General features: G+C 50.0%; 1 protein-coding gene across 1 annotated transcript in view; it reads right to left on the bottom strand.

The window, feature by feature from the left end:
- The window catches only part of Myo7b (myosin VIIB), an 83,440-nt gene that overhangs the window by 42,515 nt on the left and 28,270 nt on the right, over positions 1 to 12,655 (bottom strand). Inside the window, exons 9-17 of the mRNA XM_021214205.2 lie at positions 11,577 to 11,690; positions 9,731 to 9,884; positions 7,180 to 7,256; positions 6,145 to 6,264; positions 5,823 to 5,965; positions 4,406 to 4,616; positions 3,836 to 3,971; positions 617 to 780; positions 90 to 227 (exon numbers count right to left, since the gene is read on the bottom strand). Of these exons, the coding sequence (XP_021069864.1) occupies positions 90 to 227; positions 617 to 780; positions 3,836 to 3,971; positions 4,406 to 4,616; positions 5,823 to 5,965; positions 6,145 to 6,264; positions 7,180 to 7,256; positions 9,731 to 9,884; positions 11,577 to 11,690 (1,257 nt within the window). The remainder of the gene's footprint in view (positions 1 to 89; positions 228 to 616; positions 781 to 3,835; positions 3,972 to 4,405; positions 4,617 to 5,822; positions 5,966 to 6,144; positions 6,265 to 7,179; positions 7,257 to 9,730; positions 9,885 to 11,576; positions 11,691 to 12,655) is intronic.

Here is a 12,655-nt window from a genome sequence, read left to right on the forward strand (position 1 = left end):
CCTTAGAACTCCCCCTCCCCCACCCAGGCACACACACACACACACACACACACACACACACACACACACACACATTCTCTCCTAGTTACCAGTGGCTTCTTGTACTCGTTGGGTTTGATGCAGCGGACAAAGTAGGGCTGGCAGTTGGTCAGGATTCTCATGAGCTGGTCCAGAGACTGCTTGAACTGGCTTGCGAGGGTGACAGGGCGCTTGGTGGAGTCTGATGACTGCAAAGAAGCAGCAACGGGGCATAAGGGCTGGGAATCTGTGCCCGGGGACCATGCCACAGTGAGGGCTGCCACTCGGGACACATGTGCACACTTTCCCTCCATCCTTCCCCCTCCTGTCTTCTTCTTTCTTTTCCTTCCTTAACTCCTTCTCTCCTTCCCTCCTGTTTATTTCTTCCCTCTTTCCCCCTCTTCTCTACTCCCCTCTTTTCCTTTGCCCCTCTCTCCCTCCTTCCCTCTGTATTTCTCTCCTTCTCTCCCCTTCATTCCAGGACAAGCTACATGTTGGGGATGCTGCATGCTAGGGACCCCTAGAGAGTAAAGGGTCTCCTTGGTCATATCTGTCTGGCCCTGTGCCTTGGAGTGAGGGTGGCAGGTAAGTAGCCCACCTTGAGGATCTGGCTTCTTGCCTTCGCCTGGCAGATGGTACCATGCCCCAGCTTTGTCTGTGATGAGTCCACATTAAATATCTCCTTCAGGAACTTGTTTTTCGAGGAGTGAATCAGGATGAGGATATCTGTGCTCAGCACATCTCGATTCTTCTCCAGAAAGCCTGTGGGGACATCAGGGCTACCTTTCAGGCCAGTTCAGCTATGCCCTCCATCCCTTGAGTAAGTCGAGCTTGCTTAGAGGGATTCCAGAATGTCCCACTGAAGCATACTGTCTATCTCCCACTGGGACAGAGATCCTGTCCCACGCAAAATTAAGTCACTTCTGACCTCTGAACTCTCGACCCCTGGGGCTGGAGAGACAGCACAGAGGTTGAGAGCACTGGCTGCATTCCCCACTCAGCACTGTGTTCTCAGTGAATACATTATGCTGTTTCTGTGGTCTTGGGCACTCAGATAGGGTTGAAGCTCTTCCAACTGAAAGACCTAGCCTTCAGAAATGAGGGAGGTCAGTGTTTTGAGCCGAATCACATCCACCTGAATTTATTTGCTGGCTTCCTTAGTTCCAGTATGTATAGATACAGAATGGATCGCCTGTGTTTGAAGAGGAGGTTTCATGTGCATGTATATGTGCATGCCTGTTTAAGTGTGGTACCCATTTGTACCTGTGGATGTGGAGGTCAGAGAACACTCCTCAGGGGATGTCTACTTTTTTTTGAGACTGGGTCAATTAGCCTGGAGTTCACCAAATAAGCTAGGCTGCTATGTATCCATTGAGCCCCAGGGTCTGCTTGTTTCTGCCTTCCCAGTGCTGGGGTGGCAGAGGGCACACTAAGTCCAGCTTTTTTTTTTTTCTTAAATGGGATTTCTGAGGATGGACTTCAGTCATCATATTTGCATAGAAATCACTTTTTAACTGAGCTAACACCTCGGCCTGAGAGGGGGACTTTAATGATTAACATAAAATGTAGTCAAGATGGTGGGCCTGGCCGGTGTCATTAAAAAAAGAGATCAGTACATAGATACACTGAGAGAGGACTGTGTGAGGTCACGAGGACAGAAGGCTTCCTATGAACCATGAACACATGAAGTCATGGGTACAACAGAGTACCCCAGATGAAAACAAGACCCTTTAGCATTTTTGTTTGTCGCTTTACGGTGGTTTTGCCTTTTGCTTTGTTTTGTTGAGGCCAGGTCTTGTATAGCTCTTGAACTGCTTTGTAGCCGAAGATGATCTTGAATGTCTAATCCCCCTGCTTCCACCTCTGACTGCTGGGACTACAGGCATGTACCACTGTGCGTAGTTTACTAGTACTGGGGATCAAATGCCAGGGCATCATGCATGCAAGGCAAACACTCTGAGCTAAATACCCAAGCCTGTTTCTAAATATGTATGTGTGTATGTACGTGTGTGTGTGTGTGTGTGTGTGTGTGTGTGTGTGTGAGTGTAGGCATGAGCATGCCGTGGTGCCTGTGTGGTGGTCAGCGGACAGCCCTTCTGTCTCATTTGAGGCTGGATCTTTTGTTATTCAGCACTGTGCACGCCAGGCTAGTTGCTCTCTGAACATCCAATGATTCCTCTGTTTTCCATTTCACCACAGCGGTGCTGAGACAGTGGATGTGAGATGTGTCCGGTTTTCACGAATTTGGGGTATTCTAAATTAGATCCTCATGCTCGGAGGAAGAAGTTTCCTGAATCTTAGCATCCTTTTAAGTTTCATGTCACTTACAGAAGCAAGCAAGAAAACAAGGAAACAAATAAAGCCTCACTCTGGGTTCGGTGTCCTCTTTGGGTTCTGGTTCTATGGTTGCTAATATTGGTTATTAACTTGACTATATCTGGAATCAACTAAAATCCAAGCAGCTAGCCATGCCCGTGGGGAATTTTGCTTAATAGGATCATTTTGAAGTGGGAAGACCCGCCCTAAATCTGGATCATTTGAAGTCAGAAGACCCACCCTATCCTGACCACACCTTCTGGTGGCAAATAGCACAACAACAACAACAACAACAACAGGAAAACCAAAGACTTGGGACATAGCTCAGTGGGAAGGAACACTTGTACCATGTGTCAGGCCCTGAGCCCCATCCACAGCCACCAAAGCAAGCATGAAAAGATGGGGCCCCTCGGCATGAGAAAACTTTTACGAACTGTATATCTGACGAGGTCCTTACAGCCAGAATATAGAAAGTATTATTACAGGCCAGAGAGACGGCTCAGCAGTAAAAGACACTCGCTGCCAAGTCTGGTGGCTTGAGTTCCATCCCCAGGCCCCGCACTGCGACAGGGGAGGACGGACGACTCCTCCGGCATCGCAAGTTCAAGAGGATGCAGAAAGGTTGGAACCCTGACGCACACCTATTAGGAGTGTAAAATAACACAGCTACTTTGGGAAAAAGTTTGGTGGGTGCCCCAAAACTGTACATGACCCAGCTAGATAGATGCTGGGCGAGCTGAAATCTAGGTTCACACAAAGATGGCCAGTCACAGCTGTGTGATACAAAACAGCTGTAATGGAGAAACAATTCAAACATCCATCAATTGAAGAGAGAGACAAAATACTCTTCTGCAATAAAAAAGAAACAAAGGGGCCTGGGGAGATGACAGCCAAGAGCTCAGTGTGCACACAGAGGGCTTGGGTTTGATCCCCAGTAACTACATTAACACAGACCAACCTCAAAAACCTCAGAGTATAGCCAGGTGGCAGTGGCACACACCTTTAATCCCACCACATGGGAGGCAGGGGCAGGCAGATTTCTGTAAGTTTGAGGTCAGCCTGGTCTATGGAGTGAGTTCCAGTACAACCAAGGTTACACGGAGAAACCCTGTCTCAGAAGCAAACAAACACATAAACAAACAAGAACCAAAGGCACAACAAACAAACAAACAAACAAAAGCAAAACAAACACCTTTGAGTAAGTGAAAGAAACCAGCCACAGAGAGAGACGGCACATGCAATGGTTAGTGTTTTATCACTTGAGAGAAGCTAGAATCGCCTGGTAGACTGGGGGGGGGGGGGGGGGATTATCGATGCTACATTAACTGAAGCAGAAAGACCCACCCACCATGGGTGGTGCCTCCCTGGCTGGGATCCTGGACTGTGTAACCAGAGAAAGGAGGCTGAGCAGCAGTCGGCTTCATTCTCCATTCCCTGGCTTCCTCCTTCCTGTGGGATCCTGAGTTGGCTCCTGGTAGGTCAGACACAGAGCTCTGCTCACCTTCTGCCTGGTAGTATACATCGCCCGCAAAGTGTGCGATCCCAAATCGGGTGTCATGGATGCTCCTGGGGCTCAGGAAGGACTTGTTGTTGGCATGGATGCTGTTCAGTTTCTGCAGCATAGTGACATCTGTCCCCTGGAAGAACCCGGATGCTCTATGGGCTGAGGCCCCAGAGTCATGAGGAGGTCAGGAGGCCAACCCACAGGAGACAAAGGAAGGTGGGCTCAGGATGACTGATAACTCACTGCTAATGGACCGCTAACTCACACTGGCTGGTGACTTGTGGTAGTAAAGGCTCGGGAACAGGGACTAGGGGCCATTCCTTTGCCAGCCCTCCCACTCAACCCACCGGAAAATTGTCCAGGTCCTTAGCAGTCTGGGAAGCCTTCCTGTAGGAGTTGTGCTGAGCAGGAGGGCCTGGTTAATCTGGGCCTTGTTAGGCAGAGGTTTTGAAAAACCTTGAGCAAGTTATCAAGATAACCCACCACGCCCAGCAACATGGAGTTGCTTGACCTCTGAGGAGAGACTCGGGCTGTGAGATCTATTCAGAGGATGGTGAAGACACGTGCCTGTGGGAAGCGGCTCTCCTCATCGAGGAGAGAGATGATGCTCATGGGCCTGAGAGCCAGCATGTCCAGGATGGGCTGGTTGTCGGTGTAGTGGATGTAGTTCCAGGTGATATTCTCAGACAGGTACTCCTCCTGCTCCATGGTGAACACATGCTTCACGAAGAATTGCTGAAGGTGCTCGTTGGCGAAGTTGATGCAGAGTTGCTCGAAGCTGTAGAATCAACAGCACCACCATCTCAGGGTGGACCAGAGCCCACTGGGTACCACTGCAGCTCCAGCAGGGAGCCCTGGAGTCAGGAGGCATCATTGCCCCAGATATATGCCACATGCACACAAAGCCTCAGGAGTAGGTCCACCTCTAAGTACATGCTTCCTTTTGCTCTGACTCCAGGGAACTCTGGCGTCCAGGCTCTGACCCTAAAGGCTCTGGAACAGCACCGCCTCCTTCACCTCCCCACTGGCCACCTGTTGTCTTTGACTCCGCCCTGGATAGCACCTGCCCAGATTTGGCTCCCTGCCTACCTCATGCTGGGGAAGGAAATGAGGTAGGCAGGGAGCCTTCCCCGGCCTTTATCATGGTGGTGTCTGGTAGACTGCCCAATCTGCTTCTAATAGCTCCGGGACAATGGATCTGAGATGTTCTGCCTGAGCTCACTCAAAGGCCAAAAATGGTCCATAAAAACCCTTCGATGAGTCAATGCTACTGACTTCTGTTATCACCTGACCCCATGTGGTACATGGCCCTGGAGCAGGAACAGTGTCGGGGGTTCAGTGGGGTGAGTAATGCTAGGCACCAAGCCCGGCACCTGGGTGTGGCTTTGAGTTACAGAGACTTCTTTGGGCACTGGGGTGTTAGATACACTCAGGCTGTATTTGCAGAAGGTCCAGACTCGCTTGTAGACACCCCAGCATTATGAGAGTGTAAAGTCCTTGATCCAACCCCAGTGGCCAGGGTAGGGCGAGGGTAGGAGACAGATACTCTCAAGCTTGGTCAGAATCACTGCTTATCTTCATGTGTGTGTGTGTGTGTGTGTGTGTGTGTGTGTGTGTGTGTGTGCGCGCGCACGCGCGCGTGCGCATGGGTACACATGCATGTGCATGCATGCACACAAGCATGTACAGAGGTAAACTTACTTGTGTATGTGTGCACGTACGTGGAATCAACCTTAGATATTGGTCCCTGGTGTCATCCAGCTTTGATCTCTTCGCCAATTCAGCTAAAGCCTAGCTAACCACTGGGCTACAGAGATCCTCCTGTTTTTACTTCCCCAGTACCTGTGTTACGAGCACGTGCCACCATGCCCATGCTTTTCCCCTGAGCTCTGAAGAAGGAAGCTCGAGCTTGCATGGCAAGCTCATTACTGGCTGAGCTTCCATCTTCCATCTTCAGAAATAATGTAGGTTGAGGTTTTCATACCTATTGTTCTGGAAGTTTTCAAAGCCGAATATGTCCAGGAGACCGATGGCCCACCGCATATTTTGGGGATCCTGGGCTTGGGGAGTGAAGATCGCAGCATTGATTTTCTTGACAATCCACAGGAAGAGGTGCCCATAGATGCCCTGGGGAGAAGACACAGGGAGAAGCTTTAGTCTCTAAAGCAGAGGAAGAAGGCATTCCCTCTCCGGGTTCGCCAGGAAGGCTGCATGCAGACTGGCAACGCTGACCTCCCAAGGGATGTTACCCCCAAAGCTGGGACTTGCCACCCAGCTGTGCTCTGCCCTGCCCTGTGGCTTTGTACCTTGACAAAGGCATCCCTCCGGTCTGCAGCCTGGGTGATGTTCAAGGGCCTGGAGACGAACTCTCCAAGCACAGGGATTGTGTGTTTGATCAAGCAGTCTCGGAGAGCCTGGTGCTGTACCTGGGGAGAGAGTGGGCCTGTACTGCGCCTGTGCAGCAGAGCCTGGCTTGGTGAGAAATACTCTGGACCGTAACCAGATCCATGAGGGTCACAGCCTTGGTATCACAAGTGCCTTGTACAATGTTTATGGAGCAAGGTCAGTTGGTGAATCTGAACATGCCGCTCTCCTGGACTGGGAAACGGCTAGTGCTGGGGTGGGGAGCTCTGAGGCCAAACTTTGTTATGCCCTGGCTGAGACCCCCCCTTCCCCACTGGAGGCTGAAAACCAAAAGAAGCAAGGGAAGAATGGAGGGGAGTGGGCCCTCCCCACCATGCAGAGAAGACAAAGCTGGTTCCAGCCAAAGTTTTGGAGCCCCTGCTGTAGTTTGAATATGTGTCCCTGAGTTTCTATGTTGAACACATTATCTCCAAATTTATGTATCCATGATGTTTGGAAGTGGGACTTTAGGACATGGCTGGTTCTGCGAGGGTTTCTTTTGCTTTCTGGGACCTTCTATGCTGAGCCACAGACTAATTTGGACCAGAGAAAGCACAGCTCATGTGGGATAATATAAAATGGATATTCTGATGGTTATGGGGTTTGGAGCCCAAGAGGAGACCGTAGGGTGTGGGTGGGTTATGTGGGAGATGCTGAGACAGAGCCACTGAAAGGCGGGGAAGGTATGGAAAGAGAAGGGAGACACATGCACGGAAGCGCCCTGGTCACCTCAATTGTTTGGGTTCACCCTCTCCCAGCCTTGGTGCCTACCCTCAGGAGCCCTTAAAACACAGATAAGGCTCAGAGCCTGGAGAGAGTGGGAGACACATGTGGGGAACTGGACGGGGCTACAAGAGCCACAATCATGGCTCTGTCAGCCCAAGCCCTCAAGGTCTTAGCCACGAGAATCCAAACTAGCAAAGACAAGCATCCAATACCTCGAGCAACTTCATTGCCAAGGGGAAGGCCGGAGTTTCCATCACATCAGAGGAATCCAGGTTCTCAAAGACTGCAGCTGGGGAGAGAAGCAGTAGTCTGAGAGAGAAATCCGATGTGATGGACTGGGGCCCAGGAAGGTTGGGGTTCTTGGCAGCCCTGTGCCTGTGCCTGTGCCTTAGCAAATACTGTGACCAGGAGAGGACAACACCTGTCCAGGGACCTTCTCCAGGAGAGCGCATCTCCCCACTGACCAGCAGTCAGTCGCTGAAACAGGGCCTGGTGTCCTGGGCTTGGCTAGGACAGGACCCTGGGACTGTGGGCTTAGTGGCGGGGAGACTGGGTTTAGACACTGAGCAGACACTGCACTTGCGAGCCTGACTGGGGTCTGTTCTGAGGGAGGAGAGGTTGCCAGCTTGCTTGGTCCCACTGTGCTGTCTTTAGCAGCACAGACGTTTGTGTACTTATGTAGTCAGATGCTGTATTAACGGAGACTGAGAGCTGCTGTCTCCTGACTACATCTCTACTTGCAGTTCCGCCTCTGTGAGCCTCTGTCTCCCTCAGGAATGGCTGTCTAACAGGAACAGAAGGCATTTTGTCTTAGCTTTAAAAGCTGTGAGAACTAAGGATGGAGCATAGTGGTAGAATGCTTGCCTCGTGTTCATAAGCATCTGGGTTCACTCCCAAGTATCACACACACACGCACACACACACACACACACACACACACACACACACACACGGTTTTGTGAAAACCATTTCTTTGCTTTTTCATTATCTTTTTAATTGCTTCATTATGTCCCTATATGGCACTTAGAAGGTGTGTGTGTGTGTGTGTGTGTGTGTGTGTGTGTGTGCCCGTGTGTGCACATGTTCAGCAGGTGGCTTCCTTGATCACTCTTACCTTATATTTTGTGTTTATGTGTATGTACATGTGTGTAGTGTACATGCGAGTGTACATGTAATGCACAGTGTACATGCACTAATGTGTGGGTGAGTGTGAATTTACACATGCATGCATGTAAGTATGAAGGCCAGACATTGGTGTTGAGTATCTTTCACTAAGAGCTCTAGGTTCTGCCTGTCATGGCCAACACCCTCCCTCCATCACTGGAGTTACAAACACACAGACGTTTACATTTTTGAGACCTCTCTCACTGAACCTAGGGCTCACTCAGTGTGGCTGGACTGACTGGCTGGTGAGCCTCCAGGATCCCCCTGTCTCTGCCTCCACACTGCTGTCCCTGGCCTTTTATGTGGGTTCAGAGATCTGGATTCAATCCCTCAGGCTTGTGTGGCAAACATTTTGCTGACTGAGCCATCTCTCCAGCCCTCAGGCCATGTCTCAGTTGCATGTTGGCATGGTCTCTGTCTGTGATCTGAGCCTGGCACATCTTCCTACGACCATGCCACGCTCACCTGTTTATCATTGTTCCTGTTTGCTTCGGACTACACGCTGGATTTGTGCTTTAAAAACAATTACAAACGATGCTTACCAATCTAGATTACCCATATTTTCCTCCAGAGGGGACGGTCAGTAATGGTTCAGTGTCTCAGGATGCCATTCACCAGGACCCTTTCATCTTCATGGCACTTTGATTTCTTACAAACTGGTTTGAGAGGTTCACGAGTGGGTTTGTACACTTTGGTTCACCCTGACCATGAGTGGGTAACCCTCTGGAGTCCCAGATAACCGTGGAGTGACTGACCTGATTCTTTTCTAACAGCGGTTCTCAACCTTCCTAATGCTGCAACCCCTTAATACAGTTCCTCATGTTGTGCTGACCCCCGAGAATAAAATTATTTCACTGCTATTTCATAACAGTAATTTTCCTACAATATTGAATCATAATGTAAATATCTGATATGCAGATGGTCTTAGGAGACCCCTACATTCAACCTCCAAGGGGGTCTCAACCCACAGATTGAGAACCAGTGTTTTAAAAATATCTTGTGTGTGTATGTGGGGGGGATGGCGGGGGGGTGTGTGCGCGCACACGCACACGAGTGCATGCACACACCCACACACCTACCCCCCACCCCCACCCCCACATGCACACAAGCGGGTGCGCGCACAGGTGGAGGCTGGAGGTTAACATTGGAGGTCTTCCTTAACTGTTCTTCATTTTATTTTTCTGAGACAGACTCTCACTGTACTGGGGCTCACTGTTTCAGCTACGCTGGCCTGTCAGTGAGGTTCAGGACCTTGCTGGCTCTGCCTACCTGACACTGGGGTTGCAGGCACCCCTGGTTTTTGTGTGGATCCTGGGGATTCAAGCTCAGTTCCTTATGCTTGCATGGCAAGTGCCTTACTGATGGCTGTCTCCTCAGCCCATCGCCTTGCTCTTTTCCTGCAGAGGTCCTGTGCTTTCACATCTCACCCTCAAACCTCTGGGGACTGCAAAAATCATAGTCACATTTTTAGGATGTGTTTTCCCAAAACTGGGTTGGATCACATGATCCTTTTGGCACAAGGATCCAGACACTTCTTTCTCCTGCTGTCCCCATCCTTCCACTCTTCCTTCTCAGAGGTGTTATCAAGACAAACGTTACCCATAAACCCCACATTCCCCAGGTGGAGGATGGCTGCCAGCAGCTTGCTGATGTCCCAGTTCTCCGAGTCTGAGAACTGGAGGATCTTCATGGCCGAGCGGACGTGTGCATAGTCCTTGGCATCGCTGAGCCCCTCGTAGGATGTGCAGCTTCCCTGCAGGAACAGGACACTTCAGCTGAGAGAGCCACCCCAGATCTCACCACGCCCCATCCAGGAGCCAGCAAGGCCAAGATGGCTCAAGACCTTAGTTAAAGGTCCCGGAAAAGTCACCGTCTAAGCTCTGGGTGGACTCAGAAGGACAACATCCATGTATCCAAGTTGAACAAACAAATTAAGGGATTTCCAGAGGCAAACCGACATGGAGATGTTCAAGGAAGACATCTGTGCCTGCCATTTGATTTCAGGCTTTTAAAACAATTGGCCTCAAGAACCTAGAATGTCCCATCAGAGATTTCCCACAGTTCTAACATCTTGTCACACTTCCTCTCAGGAGAACTGAAACCAAGACAAGGCTGCTTAGTTATGCATAGCTCTTGCCTTCCGTTGGAACCTCTATTTCCTGTCAGGACCCCAAGTACAGACTGGCCTGGAGGATGCTTGACTTTTTGTGCCTCTTCCCAGTAAAATAAATTCCCACTGAATACATTCCCTTTCTCTGCTTGGCCCATGGTCTCTTGTCTGTTTGATTAGCTCATTGAAGATGGTGACTGAGACCAGCTTGTCTTAGGCCCAGGCTCTGACCCTGACAGCTCTGGTGGCACCACATCTAAAGCACACCTGGGCTTTGCCAGCATCACTGGTGACCATGAGTGAGTCCCCTCTCTGGGCCTCTATTTGTATCCATCTTGAGCCTGCCTGGTTTGTCTCTGGGGAATACAGTGAGCTCATTCCCATGGGAAACACTTCTCCAGGCTGACTACAAATCAAGACCTGTGCACCTTGCTATGAGTTATGAACGAATGCCTTGCAATTCTTCACAGCCACTGTATATCTAAGAGGGGCAGGTAAGAGGCCAATGACCCTTAACTATTACCAGAGCTAAGACCAAACAGACCAAAGCTAGCCCTACTGGGAGATAGGGAGAGGTCCCCACAGAAACTGTCTAAGCTGGACCTTCACAGGGCAAAGTGTGGTGAGAGAGTTGGGAGGTGGGATCCAAGGGCTGCTGCAAGGAAGGTCAGATCTTTGAGAAGTACGAAGCTATGTCAAAGGTCTTGAACTTCGAGTGACTAATTGCTGTCAGAGGGTTTGCTCTGTGAGATGACTGATAGACCAGAGGGCAAAGCTGGTCATAGGGACAACCCAAAAGAAAACGACTGCCACATTCTAGGAAAGGACTGGTGCAGACTGAGGTAGTGACCAAAGGCAATGTAGGAAATTGATCCAGGGGTAGAATATGTCACCCCTTATTAACTAATGCAAACCCATATCTGCTTGAATCTCACTGTCCTGGAAAGGAGGGATGAGGGAAGGCAAAGCTCATGTTCTGAGAGCTTGGAGTCTGGGTGATGGATTCGAGAGTCTATGGATGACCACCTGTCACCTGTTACACTGGGAGACTCTTGTGGGCTTGAAGGGATTTAGAAGATGGTGTACATGGAAAAGGACCAGAGCCTTAACTTGGGGCTCCAGGAGTACAAGGAGCAGAAGGGAAATAGAAAGCAGGCCATAAAGATGGTCATAAAATTATTTCCAAACAGGAAGGAAAGGGGACCTAGCACTCACTCAGGGCCCGGCTAGAGAAGTATCCCAGAAGCCAAGACTGAGGCTTGAGCATGTGCCAGCACTCTCTCTCCTCCCTTTGTCTCTGAGGAGCAGGTGGGGAAGAGGACTAGGGGAGCTCACCATGGTCAGGTAATGGTACTCAGAGGGCATGCCCAGACCCAACATTTGCTTCTCTTCCGGGCTCATCCCCATCAGCATGCAGTAGAAGATGTGGTAGTTGCGTTCCTCTGGAGCCTGGGAGAAAAGGCATCAAAAGAGACATATGAGCAAGGCCCTCAGAACTTCTCCTGTTGCAGCCTGAAGAACTCCCAGTCATGTGTGGCTGTGGCATTTACCCAAGGACCAGCCTGTACCCCTAGGTGGCCTATGTTCTAAGAAGCAGAGGATTCTGGGTACCATGAACCAAGAGGCTAGTCTGGCCTTAGGTTCATCCTGACCCCACTTCCTAGAAATCCATACAGAGCTATGTAACTCATTGTCTCACGGAATTTATAGTCACTCAGTGGCCATCTAGAGAGCCAACGGCCATAGGTTTGTGCAGACCTGGGGTTTGTAAATACCATTTATAACCACATCCTCACTGTGAAAATTCAGACTGTCATCAGCTTGTGTTGTCATAAGGTAAGCTTTCTTTCTACCCTGTCTCTCCACCTCCTCAAAATCTCTGCTTCCCACTCCACAGAAGCCCTTCAAGGCTTGTGTTTCTTCCAGACCTTAAATTCACTTATGTAATGTATCTATAGTTACAGTTTGGTTTATGAGTGTGTTCTTGTATGTGCAAGTATGCATGTACAAGCAAGAATGTAGAGTGCATAGGACAATCCTGGATGTGGTTCTTGGGAGTCTACCTTGCTTTTTGAGACAGGGTCTCTCATTGACTTAGAATCAGAAAAGTAAGCCAGGCTGACTGGCCAGCAAACCCCAGGGATCCCCCTGCCTCTGCCCCCCAGTCCTGAGCCATGGCCCTCCATACTGTTCTCCAGATCCCTCTGCCGCACCCCCCAAAGCATCTTGACTTAGATTTGTTCTAGCCAGGCCTCAAAGTTAATTCGAGAGGAGGTGAGGCATAGAAGGCACCAAAGAATGAAGAAAAATATGTGGGTGAACAGAGAATTAAAAGCTCAAAGTTACCTACAGCTACATAGCAAGTTAAGAGAGAGAGAGAGAGAGAGAGAGAGAGAGAGAGAGAGGGAGGGAGG

This window comes from Mus pahari, chromosome 15 (assembly GCF_900095145.1).
Source record: "Mus pahari chromosome 15, PAHARI_EIJ_v1.1, whole genome shotgun sequence".
Taxonomy (NCBI): Eukaryota; Metazoa; Chordata; class Mammalia; order Rodentia; family Muridae; genus Mus; species Mus pahari.